The sequence below is a fragment of the Phaenicophaeus curvirostris genome, chromosome 1 (genome assembly GCF_032191515.1).
Source record: "Phaenicophaeus curvirostris isolate KB17595 chromosome 1, BPBGC_Pcur_1.0, whole genome shotgun sequence".
Taxonomy (NCBI): Eukaryota; Metazoa; Chordata; class Aves; order Cuculiformes; family Cuculidae; genus Phaenicophaeus; species Phaenicophaeus curvirostris.
The window spans coordinates 76,605,792-76,629,820 of NC_091392.1; the positions used below are offsets into that span (position 1 = coordinate 76,605,792).

Genomic DNA, 24,029 nt, shown 5'->3' on the forward strand with positions numbered 1-24,029 from the left:
AAGCAGCTTTTCTTCCTTTCCCAGGGTCCCAAGTGGTGGTACAACCAGTGGGAAGACCCCACCAGAGGTTCTGACCCTGTGTGCTTCACGGAGAAGAAAGGTAGACAGTGTGCTCAGGCACCTGAGGGCTCTCCAAGAGCCATGGAAAGAAAGGCGTGGAAGACACCAACTGTTGGGCTTTGCATGGGCAGGCAGCTCTGGGAACTGGGGTGCTGTTTACCCTTCCTGCTCTCTCCCCTCAGGAAGGGTAAACATGGCAGGAGAGGGGGCACTTACTTTATCTCCCATACTATCGCTTGGGACAGCAGAAGAGGAACGTCCACGACCCTGTACTCCTCAAGAAACATGCACCGTCACTGTCCCTCCTCAGCCTGTACCCATCCTTTTGGGAACAGATCCCCTCTTCTCATTCCCTGCTGATGTCAGATCAACCATAAAGCTGAGCTGAAGGCAGCTGCTGCCTGTCAGTGCCAGTTGCCCTCCAGGCATGTTCCTGCCCTCCTCCTAAGAAAGGATTGTGCTACCACCTCCCTTTACAGAGCCTTCTGCCTGTGTTCAGCTCTGTGCCTTCATTTTGCCAGAAGAAATGAGTCCAACTCACTGCACAAATGACATTGCAGAAGCTTTTATTATACCGTTAGACCATAGAGATGGATTTGGCCAGAGCCTTGCAAACGTGACAGTCCTTGACTTGTCTTGCTGGTGGGAGGCAAGAGCTCCTGCTTTCTTCTCACTTGGCAGCAGCTGTGGTGTGGGCACATGCAGACCGTGGCCTGGAGCTTCTCTTCCCGCTCTTGCTCATCTTCTTTCTGGAGAGTGGGGCCGCACGCTTGCTTTGGAGGACAGTCCTGCCACAGTGCCTGGGCATGCTGTCTTGCAGGAGTTTCTTGAGTGCAGAGTTCTTTTGCACTGCTGTCTTCAAGTGTGATGGAGAAATGCGCCTCTGGTTGCTCTTCTTGGCAACCTTGCCGGCCACATCCATGGTCTTGTGCACCACACACTGCATCACCGCAGCCAGATAGACGGGGGCCTTGGCTGCAAAGCGCTCAGCAAAGTGACCTCTGCGCAGATGCCTCTCTACACGGCTCACAGGAAAGAGTAGCCCAGCACGCGAGGAGCGGGAGGAGTAGCATTTTTTGGACTTTGCTTCACTGTGTTCAGAGGGAGCCTCAGAACAGGATGCTTCAGATTCTGACTCCTGCTCTGACACAACAATGCCTTCCTCTGATCCGGACATGCTTCTTGCAGCTTACTCCTGCAGGTCTCTCCACTCTATGTCTTCCTGTTCCCCGTCTGCCTTGCCTGCCTGTCCTTGCTTTCCTTGCTGGCCCTCGGTGGTGGTTCCTGTCTCTGGATTCAGGTTGCCTAGGCCTGGCCAAGCTTTGTCTGGGGAAGGGCGGCCCCTCAGGAGAGGTGCTAGTGCTCAGCTGCTGTCCTTGTGCAGGCTCTGGCCCTCTGATCACCCAGACAACAGGAGCAAGGGCTCTCTTGGGTTGTCACAGACCAATAGGAAAGGACTCCTTCTGTGACCTCACTGCCCTCCTTATGACATCACCCCTGATGGCTGCTCCACCTCTTGTGGGTGAGCTTAGGGAGCAGCTTTCTCCCCAGCTTTGCTCCCTTTCCCATGCCAGTGTCAATTGCTCAAAAGTGCACACCCATATAATGCAGTATTTATCCTCAACAATGAAATTTCCATTAGGGACTCTCACCTGAAGGCTGTCATTCCATAATCAGTTTAAACCACTGAAGCAGTTGCCACTGCGCTTTTTGTGTTCCACTGCCAACATTTACAAAGCTACAAAACTAATGGGGTACTGTACTGGTGAACTGATTCACCCTAGATCTAGTCCCCAAGACTTCATTCTGCCCACATTACTCTATCTTGCTAACCCAGAGCCTATGCAAATACACATGCTCCTTCTGTAAATGGACTGCACTACAGCCTCTCTTTGCAGAACCTTCTGTCCGCAGGCAGATGTGTGCCCTTTTTTAACCAGGAGAAACATATCCAACACACAGAACAAAAGGCCCCATGTTCTGGCCACAGATAAAGATGTCATTGACTTGTTATTGCACTTTCTAGGCAGTGTTCAAGGAGGACTGGCAAGCTTGGCTGCCCCAAGAGAAGGACATGTATCTTTGGTCTGGCAGGGCATTTCCCACCCACATGGCCCATCCTGCCCTCCCTCTTCCTGCCTTTCCCCCTAGGCCCAAAGCAGATGCTTGCAATGGGGTGCAGCTGGAATGCCTGTTGGAGGAACAGCTGGCAGAACAGGCTGCAGAAATCCAAGAGCAAGTGAGGTTTGCTTTGCTGTGGGGCTCAAGTGCTCAAGCACAGAATGCAGGTGGAGACCCTGAGTAATCCCTCTACAGACTTTGCCCTGACAGTGCAGTGCCACACGTCACTATTTAACCAAACCACTCCACTGACAGTGTGCAAGAGGCAGTTGCTCTTCATGCTTTGCTGCTGAAAACCCCTGAGGCATGACCAAGGCACAGCATGGTATCACAAAAGGGCTTTTATTCTACCCTTAGACCATAGTGCTGGATTTGCTAAGAGCCTTGCAAATGGGACAGCCCTTGCCTTGCCAGTGTGGGACAAGACTTTCTTCATTCTTTGCACTTGAAAGTGATGTTCCTATGTGCAATATTTCTTTATGGCTGATTGTCTAATATTCCTCTTCTTGAGAGGTGAGGCAACTGGCTTCTTCCTTTGGTGAGCCCCTGCCTTGCATATGGTGATGCCTGCCAGGAGTTTCTTAAGTTCACAGTATCTAGTGTGGAGAACACGCAATGGAAAAATGTACTGCTCTGAAATTTCCTCATTCATGTCTACAGTCTGATATGGTTACAGGCTCTTATATCAAGTACTGAAATGTATGAGCCAGACACAAATGGGCTCCAGCCCTAATATAAGCTGCCTGTTTGTGTAGCTGTTTGTGGCTTACAGAGAAGACCAAACCAGCTCTGGAGGAGCAGCTCAGTTTTATCTTCATTTCTGTCTCTTCCAGATGGCTTGCAAAAGGCAGTTTCATGTCCTGTCTCCTTCTCAGACATTTTGCAATATAGTGCTCTGTAATCATACTTCCTTTAGCTTGCACTGATGTTTCCTTGTGGGGTTTTGTCTTTTCTGCTGTGACTGATCTGCTTGAACAGTTTTCTTTTTAGAGGGTAGCTCAGTTCTGTTTAATTGGCATTGTTACCCACCTGTGAATAGGTTTTTGTTTCTTATTTTCTCTTTAGAAGTGAAAAGGGAATTTACTACAGAAAAACTCATTTCTCAAAGAAGACCTGTTAGGACCTGCAGAAACTCATTGCACCTCCAAGAAGTATAATATCCTGAAAAAATTTACTGACTTAGATGACTCAATGCTCAGTCAACCAGAAATTTGTCCTCTCCTGTTGCTCTGAAACAGGCATCAAATTCCACTTTCTATAGTTATTTTGTTCTTCAAACTGAATAACATAGAAAAAGTCCCTAAAAAAATACAACACAAATACTTGTGTATTAGGAGGTGTGGTAGCTTGTTTGGAGAAACAAGAAGTCTTGAGAGGTCAAAGGAAAACAGAATTGCAAACTAAGAAGAAGCAAAAGAAAGAATAAAAAAGAAGTGGGGACGGGGGGAGAAGAGTAAAAAAAAATAGATCAGCATTATCTGAATAGGGAAGAGAAGATGTACAAGAGGCAACAGCAACTGAACTAGTTAATTGACAGGTTGATCATCACAGATGGAGGCTCTCAAACATTCCAGTCATTAGGGCCCAGCTCATTAAGGTTGGATTCTCATCATCCCAGCCTTTCTTCTGCACTCTAGTTTTTGTTTCGCTTTGCTGATCATAACGGGATTCCAGATGAAACAGAGCCTAAGCACAGCTTATCTCTGTTCCAGTTAGAAACTTATTTCCCAAAGTTTACTGTGCTCACAGGATTCAAATGGTCCGTGTACATCCCACAACCTGCTTCTGCAGTCACTTCCAGCAGATGAACTTATTTTTCCAAGCAGTCCTTTTATCTATTAATCTTCCAAGATCATGAACTTCTATTTTGTGCTGTTGGATTTGTCTGTTTTGTTGTTCTTTAGGAGAATGGCTTATGCACTCCCATCTGTTTGATCTTATTCACTCTAGTTTGCTGGCTTGATTATATTCCAGAAGCTCTGATACATATGTTTAACTTCCTTAAATCTTCTGAAAGCACATGTTGCCTCAGCTGTGATATATTACATGCCTAGATGAAAAGCTGTGAGATTTAGAGATGCAGCTAATTGTGCTGTAAGTTTTTTAGTTTTGAGGATTCTTTTGGTTTCCTTGTTTCCCTGTTTTTGCTTTTGTAATAGTGGGTTTGTGATTTGGTTTAAAATAAAAATGCCTTATAATTGAATGGATCTGTCCCATGATATTTGACTTTGCATGGGTTTTGATGAGCACAATCGTGACTAATCAATCTCATGTGTGACCCTCAACCTGTATTTTGGGCAAGGCTTATTTTTCCAAAAGGGAAGATGGAAGTTTAAGATCAGCTTACATGGAGGGTTGAATTATGATGGATACTCCCATCTGAAAGCTATTACAGGATTTGACTTAGCCTGTGTAAGAAATTTTTGTTCTAATTTACATCTTTTAAATATTCATAAACTAGGATCTAATCCTTTACTCCTGGGCAGGCATCCTTCAGCACTCTCCTACAATAGTTTTACTTGTCTTTAACTTGCAAGCATAAACAATACAAGACCATTTAGTCTCCTGCAGTATGACAAAACCTACCTGTTCTTACAGAGAGCCCTTCTCTTCACCTATTCCAAACAGATTATACCCTGCTTAAATTTTGATGATCAGAACAATGATGCAGACTATTCTGGATGTGATGTCACTACTGCTTCATGTACTAGCACAATTTCACTACCTCTGCTCTCGACACTTCTTTTGGTGTAATGGGTATTAGATTTTAACAGTCACAGTATATTCCTAGTTCCTGCTCAGACTCAGAGGAAATGTCACTTATACTTGGGTCCTTCTGTTGTTGAGCCCTTTCTGATTCAGAAAGTTCTGACTACCAATTCCCTTATATGTGGCCTTGCCATTTGCATTATTGAGTTTCACCCCATTTTGACTTTTCCATTCCTTAAGACTTTCAGGAGAATGAAATGTAGCTGTATTTGCTTATAACAAATAGGAAACACTCAATGTATTTTCAATTTAGCCAAGAAATCTTTCTCCAGTTTACCTTCACAGAATCACAGAATAACCAGGTTGGAAGAGACCCACCGGATCATCAAGTCCAACCACTCCTATCAAACACTAACCCATGCCCCTCAGCACCTCGTCCACCCATGCCTTAAACACCTCCAGGGAAGGTGAATCAACTACCTTCCTGGGCAGCCTGTTCCAGCGCCCAACGACCCTTTCTGTGAAGAATTTTTTCCTAATGTCCAGCCTAAACCTCCCCTGGCAGAGCTTGAGGCCATTCCCTCTTGTCCTGTCCCCTGTCACTTGGGAGAAGAGGCCAGCACCCTCCTCTCCACAACCTCCTTTCAGGTAGTTGTAGAGAGCAATGAGGTCTCCCCTCAGCCTCCTCTTCTCCAGGCTAAACAACCCCAGCTCTCTCAGCCACTCCTCGTAAGACCTGCTCTCCAACCCCCTCACCAGCTTTGTTGCTCTTCTCTGTCAGCTGGCAAACAATCTTCACAATGCATGTTGAGATGCCGCACAACAGCTGCCTAGATTAAACAAACATTGAAATTCTCATACTTATGCCGTTTTTTAATAGTTCAAACAGCCAAAACTTTTCTCACTCTTTATAAAGGTTAGATAAGAAATGGAGAAGAGGCAGCATTTCTCAGCTGACAAGTAGTCATACTACAACAGGATGATTGCATAGGTTTTCTGTTAGAGCCTTATCTTTCTTTATTTTAGATCTTATGTGTAGTTTCTCTTAAATGATTATTGGTTTTGATTGTCTGGAGCACTAGTCAAACATTAAATTATAATAAGCAATGGAAAGGATTTTATTATACAGATGCTTATTTTTCTTAATACCTCTATGAAAGCACAGCTTTCAGAGGTGCTAGGTGCTGCCTTGCCTCTTTAGGTCAATGGAGAGCCTTTGAAAATTGAAACTTGGTGCCTGAGGGAGGGTGTAGAGTGGAACTTTCAAAAGTTCCAGAATCTGTGCACAAAGCTGATAGAATATTTTAGATATTTACAAGCAAATATGTTTTATAAATGACACTTTCCTAAACAAGCACATTTAGGGAGCAGGGAGGCAAATAACAACAACAAAAAAACACCCCAAACCCAAACAGGTCAGATTGAGTTTTAGTAGAGTTTGGTTTCTGGAAGCCTTGGCTGTTCATTTGACATGGAAAGTAAAGAGCCAACACCCTGATATGTCCCAGCTGAGATGCCAGCCTTGAGCACAACTGCTTCTGTCTATCGGATGAAAGTACGATTTGCCAGCTTTAAGATGTAAGCCCACCTTCTAATTTTCTTTCAGCACATTGCAGCAGGAGACAGAAAATAAAGAGTCATCACAAATCAGCTGAACACAGCTGCTGTATGTAGCTGTCCCCCAGACTACAGGACAGCCTCAAGGCACTAAAAAGTTTTATTCCATTCTGTGTTTCAAGCCTAAATCTGATGTAACCAGGCATTTAATCTTGTGCTTTGAAAAGAAGAAGAGTTCTAATGAAAAGAGAAGAGTAGCTGCATTTTCTGCAATAATGGCAGAAAGAAATATATCCAGTCAGGGAGGGTAGAAGTGAGGTAAAGAGGAAAAAAGGGGAATGTAGCAATGGGAGAGAGGAACGTTTTCTTGGCAGTACTGTGACTGAGGAAGTTCAGACGCATCTGGATGTCTTTGCTGTTTTGTTTTTGTCTGTCACTATAAGGAAGCCCCATAAAGGGGTAGATTTTTGTTCCTAGCTTACTAGGTGCAAATCCTAGATCTTTTTCTACCTTTGCATTCTGACACTTTTTACCAGCCATGACAGAAGAAGTAACATGCTACTCTGAGCTTTGAAAGCAGCCATGAGCTGGATGATATCACAAAGCCTGAAGACAGTAAGGAAAAAGGTGAAGTGTCTATGACACTTATGATTTATTCTTGTTAAAGTAGATGGGACAGGAAATACTTCTAATTATATGCCCAAGGGGCACATGTTGGCTTTGTTATTGCCAGAAAAGTTATGCCACTTTTAAACATGTTATTTTTTTTGTTGCTGTCATTTCTGCCTCAACTTTTTAGAGTTTGGAAGTGATATCTGAAATAGTGCTCTTATTATTTCATGGAAAAGCATATTACTGAGAGTTATACTAAACTCCAAAAATAATACTAATTGTCTAAACCTCAAAAGAGTAAACTTCAATGCATTTGCATTCGAGCTTAGAACTGAATTAGCTGTAACTGACTTACTTTATTTCACTTCTTAAGTTCTAGCCTGAACTAAGACACTGTTCTTTGAAATGACTGTATCTGTTAAAGGGCTGAATGTGTTTTAAATACTACTTATAAATTAATTATGCTTCATTTGTGTTAAATTACTGAAGAGTACCAGTACTCATGAGCTCTAGTTTTGAGTTGTGTAACTCATGGAAGCAAAGCTACCTGTTTGTGGGATCAGACTCTGGAGCAGAGGTCTTACAAACAAGAGGACAACTTGTGTGTGGTTTAGAAGGAATTCTTTGGGGAATTCTGTATCAAAAAGCAGTGGTTTCAAATGCTTTTATGTTTTTGAATGTAACATGCTCTTTGAACACGTTACACTATGGTTTTGAGCATTGCCAAAGTATAATTCAGGGCTGGGAAAAAAATAATTTAAAAAAGTAAAAAAATGAACTGTCTTTGTCTTAAGCACTGAATTTCTTTTCCTTTAACATCCAATGTATCCTCATACAACTCCAGATGCCCTGCTTCTATGTCCTAGGGTAGGGACACATTTCATGATGTACCTTCCTGAGACATCAAATTGGAACAACCATAATGAATAAATATATCCATCCTAGACCACTGGAGTACTTTAGAGGAAGGAGGACCCAACAGAAGGCCTCTTCAGCTGTGCCTGATGTAGCACAAGCAGTGTGAGGTTACGAAGTACTGTACAGGGAACCATTACCTAAAGAAACTCTTGAGGCAATACTTTAATTAAAACAGCCAAAGCTAAAACTACTGCTTGGTCTTCATTCATATTGCTACCCAGAAAACATTTTATATTTGTTTATGAAATCTCACTTTCAAACAACAAAATAATTGTCTCTTCTCACCTAAAAACTCCAGGAAGCAGGTACTATAATGCTTTCAGTCTTCAGCTTGGGGCTGTGACTTTGTAGGAACAACTTTCTTCTGCCCAGTAGCTCTAATTCATATGAGTCTATTTATCAGCCTGCCTTAGGGAATCAATTTTCTATTACAGAAGTTTTCCAGGCACCTAATATTCAATTTCAGAGCATGTCTAGAAGACCTTTGACCTTAAAAATATCCATATGTCCTAACAGTCGATGTGTCCTCAAATCTTGCTAGGATCTATAGATTCTCCTGTGCAGGCTTTATTTCTGAGTGTATCTGTTGTATGCCTGTGAGATCAGACTTTGGAAAATAATGCAAAAGGGAAATATTCTTTTTGTTTGTGAAGGGTCTGGGCATTTCTCTTTTATGCAATACCAAGCAGTTAGAGCGCCTCCTTAGACTGGGGTTGCATTCTGTGATGAAATGGAAGTGCAAGGAGAGTGGCAGGTGTAACATACACTTACCAAGGCTTTTTCAGTGCCTCTTACAGCATTGGCATTTCAAAGCTGAGGGAGTTATGGGCTGTTAGGGCGCTGAAAATTGGCTGGACTACCAGGCTCAAAGGGGAGTAACTAATAGCTCAACATCTGTTTGGTGGCAGAGTCGCTCAGAGGTTCCTCAGGGGTTGATGCTGAGCCTATGTTGTTTAATAGCTTCATCACAATCTGAAAATGACACAGAATGCTTCTTTAGCAAATTTAGAATGATACTAAACTAGGCGTGTTGTCCGACGCTACCAAGTGCTAGAGCTTTAATGCAGAGGAACCTTGAAATACTTGAAGATTGGGTGAGCAGAAATCCTGTTGTGCGCTGAGGCTAGACTAATCCTGTGCAGTGGAGCCAGCTGGGAGCAGGCTGACTGTGGAGGCCTCTGCTGGAAAGGACCTGGGGTTTATGGTGAACAGAAGGTTGAAAATAACTCAGCAGTGATCATGCTTCAGTTCAAGCCAATAACTATTGCTTGATCTTCCCTTATATAACATCAACTTGAGTTTTGATACCGTGAGGTCTTGTTCAACATTCTGCCCTGCATTGCTTCACCACAGAAGCTGACCACAGGTTATTTGTAGGAGAGGCATACTGCAGGGTTTCCATTTCCATTCCTTCAGCTTGATATGCTAAATTTCAGTTCCTACTCCTTCAGCAATTCACTCCCCAATTTTAAATACCCCTTTCCATTTTCTAGACTAGCAATTTCCTCTCCATATCCCCGTTCTATGGCCTTTATTGGGTTAAGTCAAGATCTCCACAAAATCCATATGGTGTCAACTTTAATATCTGAGTTAGATTTAGTGCCTCCCTATCAAAATGAATACTTTTTCTCCCTCCTTCAGTACACCTTAACCTATGAATTATTCCAGCTCCTATAAACAGTTCCTATCCTCTTTTTGATAACCCAAATGCTTAGAATTTCCTTTGCTCAGGAAAAGATTGTTCCTTTTCCTCCTCATTGAATGATTATTTCTGTATTAAGCTTTAACCCTTATTGCAGAAAAATTCTCTGTGAATTCCTAGCTAGATATCTCAAACTACCATAAAGTACCAGAAAGGTTTGCTGTAGCACTCAGAATAAACAGATTACCACAGATATGTGTTACACATCACCAGTTACCACAACCATACAGTGCATATTTGATTTCAGCTTTCAGCAATCACTTTTCTACATTTTGCAGTATTTTGTTTTCTCAGTCTCTTTCTGGCCACTGTTTATGGTCTTTGAAACGACCAAGGCTATCCACATTCTCCACTAAGATTTGTGATCTCTCACTCTCTTAATTTGGGCATCTTTTGTATTGTGCAGAGACTGCAGCAGAAATATACAACTGTAAAGTAAAAACAGTAATTTATTGACCAATGCACCACAAATGTGGCTGCAACTTTAATGAGGCTTATGTATTCACCATTCCCTTTGAATTGCACCTGCATTTTATGACCTAATTCCTCCCCAGCCCACCCTCTTTCATCCTGCTCTTGCTGGCCAATAGTCCTGATTTTGGTCACACTGTACCTGGCATTGCTGATGGCGCTAGTGACCCTGGCAGGAAGGAGAGGGAGGGAAGCATTCAGGTGCTGCAGCAAACAACCTTGTCCAGCAGGATTGAAACTGGCAAAGGACATACCTTGGCAGAGTTGTGATCAGGTAGGGCTTAAGGAAGTGGTGGCTGACTGTATCCCTTTTCCATTGAAAGGAGCTTTTCTGTACAAGGAAAAAGACATAGAAATGTATGGTTTGTCTGTAGTGGCATTTTTTTTAAACACAGTTCCATGTAAGAGTGTGCTTTCTGTGTCCAAAATCCACTTCTTCCCCAGTCATAAGCTCTAGCTATTGCAGTTTGAAAGATCATATTCTGTTTAACAAACACAGTGGGTTTGTCCAGTCTGCTGACAACACTTATACATGGGCTGTGTTCAAACGCAGACTCATACTGCCCACCTTAGTGAGAAGGTCTGAAAAAACAATTTTTTTTTTCTGCTCTGGATCCTTACAACAACTGAGAGTGTGATGGTGAAACTCCTTCTTAACGCTTTTGTTACATCTGTTCTTGCAGTGCAATCTGTTTTAAAAAGTGACTCAAACAAAACCTGTGATATAATTAAGACTGCTTATTGATATCAGAGCTAGAAAAATAATATGAGAAAAATTATTTTACCTCCTATTTTTTCTCCATAAGTAAAATCAGGTTGGAGAAAAGTCTTCCCAAGAGGGATTTATTGCATGCTTGAGAAGTTGTTGCTAAGACTGAAAAGGTTACTGTAGTGAAAACCTGCAACCAAATTCAATAGCATAGACATACTTGAATCCTTGTTCTCTAGAAAAGCTGTTTTTACACTCAGGTGCCAACATACAGTTTTCCAGACTGATAGACAAGTATTTTTGCACTGTATTTAGCATGAGTTTTTTATGAGGATGTTATGGATACATCATGAATACCCAATGAATGTTAATCCTTGTGTGCCTGTCCATGTAACAAAACTGACTGTAAGCACCCTTTACTCCTAACTTTTTCCTCAGGCCTTCTCTTTGCATGTTGGTAAAATATAATGCAAGGAATTAAGGCAGCCAGAGGTATTTCTGCTCTGAAAAAAATCTATCAATTATCTACACAGCAGGGCAGGAAAAATAGCACAGTCATTACACTGTATTTGCAGTCTGTCAGTATTATTTTGCAAATGGGTGACTGAACTTTATACACAAGTGCAGGAACAGCCACCACAAAAATTCCTCTTTCAATTTCCTTCTGACTCACCCCTTCACCACAACGTGACTCATCATGTCTGGGTTAAGGAGAGCTAGTCACTGAAGATGTTTAAGAACTGCAACTTAGCAGTGGAGTGAGTCACTGCAGAGAGCTGGAGATAGGAGAATGAGGATGGACAAGCTACTCCTGCACAGTGATGTCTGCATATGGTGCAACAGCAGGAAGGTCCTCAGGGTAGTCTGCTCTTTCTCTGACAAAAACTGAAAGGTTGTGTGACTCTCACCCTGCTCCTGGCCTTATTATCCTTTCAGCTCAGCTTTTCCCCTTCTAGTGTTTATTTCAGTGATTATTTTTTTTTTGTAAAATATTTTATTTTTTCATTAATTTCATAACATTGCATGGTAATGCAGCCTATTGCTTTCAGTGTGGCTGATGTGTTGCATTTGTACCCTAACACATGAAAAGATATCTTTCATACCTTAACTCAAAATAGCAACTATTTCTGGAGTGTCTCATTTCAAGGAATCATAGAACCACAGAATCACTGGGTTGGAGAAGACCTTTGAGATGATCAGCTCAAACCATACTTGTCCACTACTAAATCATATCCATAAGCACTTCAGCTAAACGTCTCTTAAACACCTCCAGGGTTGGTGACTCAACCACCTCCCTGGGCAGCCTGTTCAGTGCCCTATAACACTTTCAGTGCAGAAAGTTTTCCTAATGTCCAATCTGAACCTCCCCTGGTGCAACTTGAGGCCATTCTCCCTCATCCCATCGCTTGTTACTTAGGAGAAGGGACCAACACCCACCTCACCACAACCTCCTTTCAGACAGTTGTTGACAGGTCTCTCCTCAGCCGCCTTTTCTCCAGGCCAACCAACCCGATTTCCCTCAGCCACCTCTCATAAGACTGGATCTCCAGCCTCGATGCCCTCTTCTGGACACGCTCCAGGACCTCAATGTCCTTCTTGTAGTGAGGGACCCAAAACTGAACAGAGTAAGCAGGTAGAAATTCCTGATGTTTGCTGTATTTACAGGGTCAGATCAGGTGGATGGTTAAATTAAACAGTCAGGTTCCAGCCAGGAACCAAGACACACATTCACGTTCAGGAAGAAAACACCCATGCTTGACAGAGCCGCTTTAACTCCTTAGTGTGCTTTCAATGTACTACATTTTCACTATGACACCGTAATCAGAACAGAGCTGGTTTCCTCTGTGGTTTTGCTGGAAATGCTGAAATGTGAACTGGTCCCATCACCTCAGAACTGGATGCAGCGTGCCCCTACTCACAAAGTACTGCTATTGCAGGGAAGAAGTGTGATGAGCTGGAGATGGAGGATGAGGAAGGCTACACTGCTTTAAATTTACGACCCTCAGCTTCAATTATTACTTCTGGATATTTGAGCAGCAGAAAATGTTCTGTATTTAAGGCTCCATACAGTTGTGTTACAGTAGACAGTAAGTACAGATGGAAATTAGCTTTTCTATCTAAATCAGGGCATAACTTAAAATTTGCAGGTTCGTGTTGATTGCTTTAGAATCTATCTTAACTTTATAGTACATTTTTAGATAAAGGTTCATAGAAACAGCAGAAAGAATAATCATAATGGAGTCTTGTGTGCTATTGTTTATGATCACAAATGATTTTTTTTCTGAAGCCTGTCTTTACTTCAATTATTTTTTCTATTTACTTCAACGCAGAAGACAAACTCAACCTTTGCATATAATTTCTTTTCATTTTGGTAGGACTTGTTTGTTACAGTAAGGCAGTAAAGGAGAAGAAGGCTCTATAGTTTTATTAAATAATACAGGTTCTTAGAAATGGAAGCAATTTCCTCGGCTGTGGGGAATAGAAAACTGCCCTGTTTATCAGTCTTAATAGTGAATGTAAGCTCTGATAGAAACATATATTTTAACTTGTTTATACTCAAAGTTTTTCTATAAAAAACCTGCATGTTAACTAAGGTAGTGGATTGTGCCCATAGAATGCCTGAGACCATACAATGATGACTTGAGTACTGCTGCTGCTGCTTATAAACTCACCAAGTGACTTTTGTGTGAAATAAATAAGCATTGCTGCTAGTTGCAGATGGGGTAGAGTAGAAAAAGACGACATCAACATCCCTCTTGTGCTGTCTGGAAAATATCTGGGTCTAGCCATTGAGAATGATAAAGAGGATGGAGGAGAAACTGTTAAGAAGCAGCAACCAGAAAATCAAGGATTAAATATTATATTAGGGAATGTGATCTAGGGGCAGAACTTCATGGAGAGAAACAGGTTGGAAAGCTCAGAAAACTCTAAAAATGGCCTTTTGATATGCACAGAGAAATGTAAAGTAGATAGATTTCTGACAAAATTAGGTCAGTTTCTTCTCACCTGTTAGAAGGTTAGTTCCATGCAGGTGCTTGCTCAGATCCATTGAACTCAAGTAAAATACTTGATGTGTGTAACATTTTCAATTAGCCTGAACACTCTAAATAGATCTGAAAGGGTATTACAGAAAATTGCAAAGCACTGCTTCCCAAAAGGGAAAATGCATGTATATGAAAAAATATGTATTTTAATAAGGAGATAGACTGCTATAAAATTCTGCAGAACTATATCCCCAATTAGACATTGAACCACAATGGAAATTCAGAGAACAAACCTGAAGAAAGATACACAGTTTAATGCTCAAACATTGCAATCATTTAGAAATCCCAATCACAGATTCCAGAATTAATTATCCAAACCTAGATGGTAATTTTTCCCTTTCGAGGTGAAGAGGTGTTAGAGATTGTTTTATTATCTCTAGGACTGAGGGAACTGCAAAAATCTAATCAGTTAGCTAGTTTCATGGGAAATTTTACTCTAAAACACTAGAGCCTCAGTTAATAAATATTCTCAGTGGATAAATAGATATTTCTCAAAATTACTGCAGAAAATTCAGAACAGTAAAAAAAAGCTTCAGCAAGGCAAAAAGGCACTGCAGAGTGGCTATAGGTGAACTGGTGTTGTCATAGAAGAGGAAATAAAACTGTGCGATGAGGAGAGATGCTGATGTCTTTGCTGAATGGGGCTTTTGTTTGTTGCAGGAGCTTCTGCCTCACCTTCCATATGGCGGCCAGTGGCGTTTGCTTTCCTCGCTTTGTGCCTGGTGCTGCTGACTGGGCTAGTAACTCTGCTGGCCCTGTGTAAGTACCATGCTGTCCAGAGCTGCTGCTGTGAGACTGAATTCCAGATGTACAGCTGCTTCTCCCCCTGCAGACTGTCCCTGGTGTCCCTGTTCCTTCAATGGAAATAATATGGCAAAAAGGGCAACAGTACAATTCTCCCACGGAACTACCCCCAAAACTAAGTATCAGTGCAGGTCACTTGGGATCACCAATACCTGCACTTATAGCCCCTAAGGGTTACATTAATCACAATGCAATACATAAACTACCCCTAACCCTAAAAGTAACCCCGAAATTTAACCACAGCCAAATCCTGTCCCTAACCCCCAACCTTAATTGACAAAAAAACCTTAAGTGACACTAACCCTAAAGTTAAACCTCTACCTAAGTGCAATACTAAGCCCTAAATCTAACTCCAACCCTAATCCTGAACCATAACCCTAAGCATAAAAATAACCCTGACACCTACTGCCTAACCCTGGTCATAATGACCCTAACTTTAATTTAACACTAATCCCAATCCTAACCTATTCCCCTAAACCTAACCCTAATCCAAACTCTAAGCCCTAACTCTAATTTTCATTTCTGAAATGCTTCGTTTTCGCAGCTAGAAACTGACCTCTTTAGCCACAATATCTGGACAATGGTGCCCCCCTGTGACTGTTATCAGAATATTTCACAATTACAGTTCCCTCTTTTTCTTGGGTTGCAAGCTTTTTGCGAGGAGGGCAGTCTTGGCATCGAAGCATTGTGATTGGTGCATTTGCCCAATGCTTACAGCAGATTTTCCATAGCAGTATTTCAATTAAGAACGAAGGGTAGTGGCATATTGCGTTTGGAAGCAGAGACAGAGAGTCCCCAGTTTCATTTTGGTAGGATGAAATCAGTTGCAAATGCTCAGGACAAGCGCTCAGAGGGGTCTATGGCATCAGTGACTATTCTGCCTGACACCCTTCTTTCCTCCCCACCACTCAAAGTTGGACTGTCATCAACTCTTGATAAAATAATCTGTAACTTTGTCCAGATGACTTTTGAAAATCTTCAAGGACAGCAATGCCACCATCTCCCTAGGTGAGCTTTTCTAAAGTGTTGCGCAACCCTCCTGTTGAATACCTATTTCTGGTGCCCATCCTGAATCGCTCAAGCCTCAATTTGTTGTTGTTGCCTGCTGTCACATCACTTGCTGCTGTGCAGTGGAATTTTGCTCCCTCATCCTTGTAACTGTCCTTCAAGTAACTAAATCCAGTTATAACAATTTAGCATTTGGCTGAAGCCCCTCTCCCCTCCCCTCCTCTTCCCTCCCCTCCCCTCCCCTCCTTTTTGAAAAAGGAACCAAGCGTAGATGACACACACATAATGATAGATGTACAAATGAAGCAATTAAAAAGAGAAGAATGCCAAAAGCTACACATTTTTTAAAACAAGCTTTGCCCTTCAGTTTTTCAGGTATCCAAGGATCCTGAGGATGGAAAGAAGCTGCAGGAAATGAGGGAAGCCCTGTGTTTTGAAGAGAAGGAGGAAAATGGTAAATGTAATTACAGCATAAATAAATACAAATCACCCCCCTTTCAAAGCCCATTGACTGAGAGATTGTAAAATCATACGAAAAATATCTGATCAGCTAGTGCCTGGTTTTAACTCTGGTAGTATTCGAAATGTGAATATGTGTACACTAACATGTGAAAAAAATTGTCTCCCTTCAAGAGCTCAGCTGATTCGTGGCTACCCTTAAACTTCTTTCTTCAGTTAAGCCAGTAGCTAAAGCCCCTCTATTCCTCACAGGTCTGCATAATAATCTCTCTGATTTCTAGAAACAAAATGTGCTCTCTGCCCAGCAAGCTGGCGAAACAGCGGAGCTGACAGCTGCTTCTACGTTTCAAAGCAGAAGAAAACGTGGAAGGAAAGCCAAGAGTTCTGTTTCTCAAGAAACTCCACTCTCCTTGTGCTGAAAGACAAAGCAAAGATGGTAAAGTCTTAACCTTATGCATTTCTTTATGTCATCTGTTTTAACTTCCAGCAATCTTGCAGGCAGAAAATAGTTTGATCATTTACAATGCATGTATTTAATTTTCTCTGGGTCAAGTAACCTTCCTGCAAGTCAGAAAAGTATCAAGATTTGCAACACTTTCTAATTTGCATGCTGTGAAAAATAGTTAAATTATGTGTTATGAGAAACAGACGAAGCCATTGTATAAAGTACCTTAATTAGCTAACACTTAGGTTTTCACAAAATTGCTTATTATCAACACTGAGGAGAGACCCAGCACACAGAATACGATTTTTCATTACCAAGGGATCCAGAATCAAACCTACATGAGATCTAGAGAGCGACTAATTCATCATAGCACTATCATTAGCATGCTGCAGTGCTAAGCAGCTTTAAAAGCTATAGAGAATATTTTAAGTAGTCTTATTTATTAGAATTTTTTTTGCCAGCTAAAGAAAAAAACTGTAATTTCCTGTCAGGACCATATTTTCCCTTTTTGTACACACATATCTAGGAATCTCTTTTCCAATATCTATTAAGCTTACACAAAGCCCAAATATCCTTCTTTTCTTTTTGCTACATAAGACTTCTAAAAGGAAATAAGCTTCCCTGGAAATCTCTCATTTTTCGGGATGTGGTTCTCAACTTTTTTATTTTAAGGCACCCAGGACTTCTGGATTTCTTTTTTAAAGTGCAAATCCGATGGGTAGAGAGAAAATAGAAAGTGGAGAAATGGTTTATTATCAAGTTTAGCAGCATCCTGAGGTCAGAATCATTGTTCACACTACTGGGAGACACCTGAACATCACACCTTCAATGCCAAATTCAAGAGATGATTTTGGTATGCTGTATAAATCCCTGGATAGTTTGATTCCACATGTCTGGGTATTTGCTTTTGCTTCCATATTTGGCATATGCAACTTCTGCCAGGCTGAAACCAGACCAGTCTAAGCCAGCTGTGGATTTTAGATTAACATTCTGCTAAGCAGGAGTAGAGCGTCTGGAGGATCTGAACAGTCTAAGATGCTGAGGAGCCTCTTAGGTAGCACTTAGATACCTAGGGAATGGTTCAGGTGGTGCCTAAGCATAGTATTCTATGGCAGTGTGAGATGCCTGAGGGTATTCTCTTTGACCTACAAATGATGCCTTAGCAAGGCACAGTTCTCCCATAGCTGCCGGGTCTTGTCTGTCAGCCATATGTAAAGACCTCAGACAGGCTGCAGAATTTCAAAAGGTGCTAGAGGCCTGTATTTAGGCAACAGGCTCTGCTCTCTAGGCTGGGATTCATCTCACCTAACTTCAGGTATCTACTGTGCTAGCAGTCTGCAAATTTAGTGCTAAGCTACTTCCTCAGGATCTGTCATAGTCAGTGGAAGATCTGTCCAATACAGACACTATTCAGCAGCGCTCCCGCTGGGTGAGACGAATCACTTCTCAGGCTTTATTGCATTGGTTGGCCAGATCTCTGCTGGCTCTGTCTGGGGTTTACATGGCACTACCATATCTGCATCTAAACTACAGACATCTAAAGGCAGTGTAGATACCTAGAGGCAGATCAGATAAAGCTGCTTTTTGTGTTTGTTGGTTTGTTTCTTAAAAAGCAGTGTTCTTGCAGAGCTAGGGTACATTTGTCTTGTGGCAATTCAGTAAACTATGGTATTTGAATGATTCTGTAATCAGAGCACTCAACAATGCCTCATGGAAAACAAGCATGGACAACAGGTTACTCTGCTATTGAGTAAGAGTTATGTCCTTTTGTTGCAGAACCTTCATGACTGGAATACACAGGTACTTAGGTCTTGTTTTTCAAATATTGTTGTGATGATTTTCTCATACCTCCAGGTTTCCCTGCCACAGGATTCAAAGTTCTACTGGGTTGGATTATCATACATATCTGAAAGGAGCAGCTGGTACTGGGAGGATGGAACAGCTTTTTCAAAAGAGGAGACAAGTTGGTAAGTCTTTGTAACTTAGGACCAGTTTGGTTCTATCTAATGGGCCCCAGTAAATTATGAGACTCTTGTGCTTCTTCTCAGTTTCCCATATATCTGCTATGGAGTTCCAAATCTATGTCCTGTATAACGAACAGTGGGTGGCAAAGTATAGTTTGACCACATGCACTGGACCCAAAAGGACCACTTAGCACAAATAAAACAGCTCCAAGGGGGAAATCACTCTACACTCCAATTGCAAATCCATGTGATTACAAATGGTTCAAATATAGATCACACAATGTCTCCGGGACATCATTAAACTATATGTTTTAATCATCTAGGGTTATGCTACATGACAACATCTTCTGTGCCTCCTTATATGGACGGATTATTTATGCCAGCCCCTTTTGTTCAACAAAGCAATTCTGGATCTGTGAGAAAGTGACTGTTCATTTCACCTGAAGAAGCACTGCAAGGAGGGATGTGGGATCTGCCACTGTGAGACACAAGCTGTAGGAACTGGAAGTTTAAAATATAATTTTATTTGTTTGTTTATCATGCAGTATTCTCAGCATAGTGATTGAAATGAATGGATCATTAGAGATCAAATCTCTTTGTCTGCATTTTCCTTCCCAGGCTCACAAAACAGAGAGAGGAAAAAGAACTGTGAAGCTAAAAACTACAAGCCTATAAAGCAACTTGAAAAAATTGGCTACAGTCAAGCAATGATTCTTGTGTGACACTCTAGGTTGACAACCACACATTCTCGTAGATCTATATTCTTGAGTCAGTCAGCATTTTATGCTAAGACTTGCCAGTCATAATGCAGTTCAAATGCATCCTTGATGATTTTACTCATTGAATTACCTACTCTGCATGCCAACTACTGCCCATCCATAATCATCTTCAAGAGCAGTTTGCCTAGGCATGCCTTCTTTCCTAAATATATTCTCCCAACTGTTCCCCTGCTTGAGGTGCAGGGATATAGAAAGAACACAAGTCTCTATTTATCCATAAAATTCTTTGCATAAGTTCATTAACATTTACAGGGGGGTAAAAGGGTATTTGTGAGAAGACCACAGGAAATCCCTGGAAGCAATCTCCGTGAAAAGCAGAGTCAAGCGTTGTGGTTGGATTAAAACATTACCTGGATAACTTCAGTGCTATCATAACATTAATTGCTATCAAAATAGCAGTAAGGATAATAATTATATGCTCCATTCAGAGCTACACACAATCAGTACTCAGACTGATGTAGAATCCATTGTCACAGATCTCATATTTTATATCCACACTGAGATCTTTGGAGCCCAAGGTGCACACTACGCATCATGTGTTGCTAAAGCATTTGCACTAGCTCATGCATCTCTAATCTTTCAGCTGCACAGTCTCACATGAATCCTACAGATTTGTGTCACTCTAAGTCTGCCTGGTCTTTCCGACAATCTATTCTGTCTATAACAGGATCTTTCAGCTGGTATCATTTCATCTGTAGAGCATGGTCCTTCACTCTGCCCCTGCCTTCACTTAGTCAGGTTTTGTATTTGTTTTGTATTAAATTAAATAAGTGTCTGCTCATATGAAACATCTGAGGCAGCCGATGAATTGCCAAACTTTCAGAACCTTTTTCTCTTGGCATCATGACTTTAATACACCCTGTGTTCTCTTGGTAGAAGAACTTCCAGAGGAAAAAGGTGAGAGTGCACAGCGCTGTCCAGAAGAGCCAGCAAGCTGTGAGCTGAGCTTTACAAAACCAAAAATGTGCTTTTCCTGTAGCTGCATAGTGCAGAGAATTTGAGTTGCTAAAGAAAGTAGTATCCAGTCTGTTTCTCACTTTCTAAATATTTCTGTAAAATCTCAGCAGCTTAGTCTCCTTTACTAACCATGAGGAAAAAAAATGAATTCCCATTCTGTTTTATGTGAAATGATCACTTTAGGCAGTAATATGAGAATTCCTGTTGAGGATCTGGAGAACCTTCTTGGGGTGAAGGTTCTCCAGCAATTCCTTGGAAATGTGTGCTCCTTTTGTCTTGCACACTCTCAAGAAGTCCCACAGCTAGTATACCTTGGGCGCAACAATCTGGGTTCTATTTGGGCAGACCACTGCTTTTCAATTTACAGACCCAAAATACCACTCCACAAAGCAATGGTAGGAGTGGTAACCACTAGAGAGGAACTAATGCTATTTTTTGCTTTAGTGGTGCTCCACATGTTTTTTACATCGTTGAGCTGAAGGGGCAGGTAGGAGAATGATCCTTCAGAATTTAATTATATGACTGCTTATGTTCTTCAATATTTTGTATAAATCTTTATAAAACTCAAAATTTCTAAGCAAATTCTTTAAAGGATTATAACCTCAATTTAGCAAACTGGAAAGTTCCCACATGACTCTAACCAGAGAACTGGAGGATGAGTAATGTTTCCCTTTTTACTTCTTCTTTTAGCATTAAAATTGGTTCTTTTATCCAAGAAGGTTAGGGATGAGAGGGTGGTGGAAAGAGAATCAAAGATTTGAGAGAAAGCAAAAGATTAAACAAGCTTGAATGCATAGGTTTAAATGCAGATTCCCCCAATCCTGACCCCGTCCGCAGAATTCCAAATGCACAGAAAAAAACTCTTGAAAATCTCTCATGGCTTTGGCTTTGATTTTAAGTCTAGGACATGAACACTTATTTTAAACAAAACTGAAAACCTCAGAAAATTTAAATATTTCACTCAAAGCACCCAAAATGCAGCTGTGTTTACTGTGATGCATTCAGGTAATCACTGCTCCTCTCCTTACTTCTTAGTTCTCTCAGCAGTCCTTAGTAGAGGTGATTTAGCAGCATTTTCCCATGTATCATGTGGCTGAGCAACTTGAGAAATGGCAATATATTTTACGAGGTTGTGACTCCACATGAAATCAGAGGTGCATCTATTTTCTCTGCTAATTATGAGTATTGGGATCTTGCTGCAAAACATTTTCCCTACTTTGTTTTGTTTAAGTTTCTATGATGCATGTGGTTCACTGACTGTCTGCGTGACAATGCAGAGAAGAAAACTCATTAAAAAATAAAGCTGTGACATTCCATTCAAGGTTGCGTTTGCTGAGAAATGAGATACTTCTGCAGCTGTATGTCAACATGAAACAGGTGAAATGTAAGATGAAACATAAGAAAACTGAGTGGAACTATTTGTCTTTAAAACACATAGGCAGTATGAAGAAAAATGTTCATGAGTGGTAGGTCTACTGAGATGAACACTCACGTGGGGAAATTATTTGCCAAGAAACACTGAGAGTGGCTTGTGAGCTGAAGGCTTGTTTTGTAACAACATGGTATGCGTACAGTGCTTATACTCTGATTTTAACGGACATTTCATTAAACTGAAAAGGCTAATTATAGACTCAAGATTGTTTTATCACTGTGAACAACATAACATCAAGAATACAGAACTGGCTGTGCTAATAAAACCTTATGGCAACAGACAGAATCTAATTACTAATCTAATTACAGAATCTAATTGTAGTTGTGGCTGTAAAAAACCCAAATTCCCCTTTTTCTTCTTCTGTGTACCAAAACCCTAAACATTTGCCTACAAGAATTCTACGGCCTGAAATGACTCAGTTAATTTGATTAAAGGTATGATACATGCTGCCTTCTGAACTTCATTAGTTTTAAATGCTTTCTGCAGCCAAATGATAGTAGAAGACATCACTGCCAAGGCAAATTAACACTGAAGTTGCAGTAATATTGAAGGACCAGATTTCACAAGTCACTGTGCAAAATGCAATGCTTAACATACTTGTGGAACTCAATGGAAAGACTTTTTCTCTAACTCATTGCTTACTGAGAATATTCCCTTTACACGGCAGCACAGAATAGACTCCTGTGAGCCAACTTTTTTAATCGACCATAGGCAAACTGAGAAAGATTTATGAAGAGGACGTTTTGAAGGGACTTAAGAAGAATTGCATAGGGAATGCATGGAGTGATTTGGAAGATGGTCTGATGTGTGTAGTTGGCTATGGGAAAGGGTAAAGCACTGAAGGTATGTGCATGAAATTGCTTAGTTCTGCATTGCTTTAAAGTTCTGGATGTTTTAACCTTGTATAACAAAAGATATGAAATCTATTAAAATACTTACTGTAGGTAAGTGATCATCTTATGTATAAGGCTAATTTTTCTCTCCTATTTTAAGCCAAAACACAAGAACTAATTTATGCTACATATCAAGGAAATTCAGGGTTAGGTATTACTAACCCTGAATCAGAGTAACAGGTTGTACACTGCACAGATGTACACTGCATCAGAGTAACAGGTTGTACACTGCACGTGTCTGGGCAATTACTGGATGCCGTGTGCTCTTCTGTTCTATGCAGCTTGGCTCATCGTGTAGTGGTTGTAATTACAAGTCATTGAGGCATGAAGATGTGTTATAAAGTGAAAAAAAAAATCCCAGTAGTAATGAGGACCAGGAACTTGCCACTTGTTTTATAAGTTCCTGAGCTTGTGAACATTCAGCAGCCATGCACAGGGACCCGTGCTTCATGCCCTGACAGCAGGAAACGACAATCTAAAGGATTTTCCTCTCAAACACAGTACAAAGCAACAGACTTTCATTCAACATCTCCTTCCTTCATTTTTCTGCAGCATTTTGCTCCCAGCAACAGTCTGTAATACCAATGCTTCTCACATGCAACACTTTTCCCTCAACCAGACTGCTACAATCAATAATTGCTCCCCTCACTGGTCCACTGACTCTATGCCAATCACACCATTCCCTCATATCAGTTTTGCTCACTGCTTCAGCTTTTCACTGGCTCCTCATACCAGGCCCCTCAGTGAGAGGTCTCCTGCTTCCTCATGGTGTGATCTTTAAGACTCTTGTATTATCAAGGGTTACAAGATGGATCCTCCCATGCCCTGCCTGTGTTAGAACAACAGCTTCCCCCCTCCTAATATTCACATTGTGCCTGCACCTCCTGTAGATCAGCCAGTGCTGGAATCCCAGGTGGTATCTCCAAAGCTGCTGAGGCACCATGCTTAGACTTAGAAGATGCAGCTTAGACTTAGAAGATGCAGACTGAAATATCTGCCTGTCAAGACATTCTGTTGTTCCCACTCCTCTATTTTACTTCTCAATATCCATCATCAAGATAATTGCCATATTGCTAAACACTCATTTAGTGAGAGCTAGAGCACACTTGTTGGCTTTTGCTACCGCATACCTCTGATGCACAGCTTTGTGTCAGAAATAAACATAATTAGAGGCTTGCCTAAATACGTCTCTCTTCCCCAACTTACATTTACGTTTTCCTTGAATGGCTCAAATTAGTACAAAATACACACTGGAACTAAAGTCCTAAAGATAAACTTGACTGTTCCTGAGACATTTCAAAGATCTCTATCTCTCTTTGAAGCAGGCTTCATTTTGAACAGCCTCCTAAACAGCAGTGAAGCAGCAGTAGGCTTTGCATTATTAA

General features: G+C 41.2%; 2 protein-coding genes across 2 annotated transcripts; one reads left to right on the forward strand and one right to left on the reverse strand.

Annotated features, from left to right (window-relative positions):
* Positions 1-630: 630 nt before the first annotated feature.
* On the reverse strand, positions 631-1,803 carry LOC138716694 (late histone H2A.2.2-like). Its single transcript, XM_069849863.1, has one exon. The coding sequence runs from the start codon at positions 1,235-1,237 to the stop codon at positions 731-733; it is 507 nt and encodes a 168-aa protein (XP_069705964.1). The 5' UTR covers positions 1,238-1,803; the 3' UTR covers positions 631-730.
* A 10,907-nt stretch (positions 1,804-12,710) lies between these two features.
* On the forward strand, positions 12,711-22,179 carry LOC138723781 (natural killer cells antigen CD94-like). The gene is made up of 6 exons (XM_069863161.1): positions 12,711-12,946; positions 14,564-14,662; positions 16,083-16,169; positions 16,456-16,610; positions 18,474-18,586; positions 18,907-22,179. The coding sequence occupies exons 1-6, from the start codon at positions 12,820-12,822 to the stop codon at positions 19,025-19,027; spliced, it is 702 nt and encodes a 233-aa protein (XP_069719262.1). The 5' UTR covers positions 12,711-12,819; the 3' UTR covers positions 19,028-22,179.
* The last annotated feature ends 1,850 nt before the right edge of the window (positions 22,180-24,029 follow it).

Coding starts and splice junctions, on each gene's coding strand:
- LOC138716694 (XM_069849863.1), bottom strand. CDS start 1,237: ATGTCCGGATCAGAGGAAGGCATTGTTGTGTCAGAGCAGGAGTCAGAA.
- LOC138723781 (XM_069863161.1), top strand. CDS start 12,820: ATGGAGGATGAGGAAGGCTACACTGCTTTAAATTTACGACCCTCAGCT. Junction 14,663..16,082: donor AGTAACTCTGCTGGCCCTGT/GTAAGTACCATG, acceptor TTTGCCCTTCAG/TTTTTCAGGTATCCAAGGAT. Junction 16,611..18,473: donor TGAAAGACAAAGCAAAGATG/GTAAAGTCTTAA, acceptor TCATACCTCCAG/GTTTCCCTGCCACAGGATTC.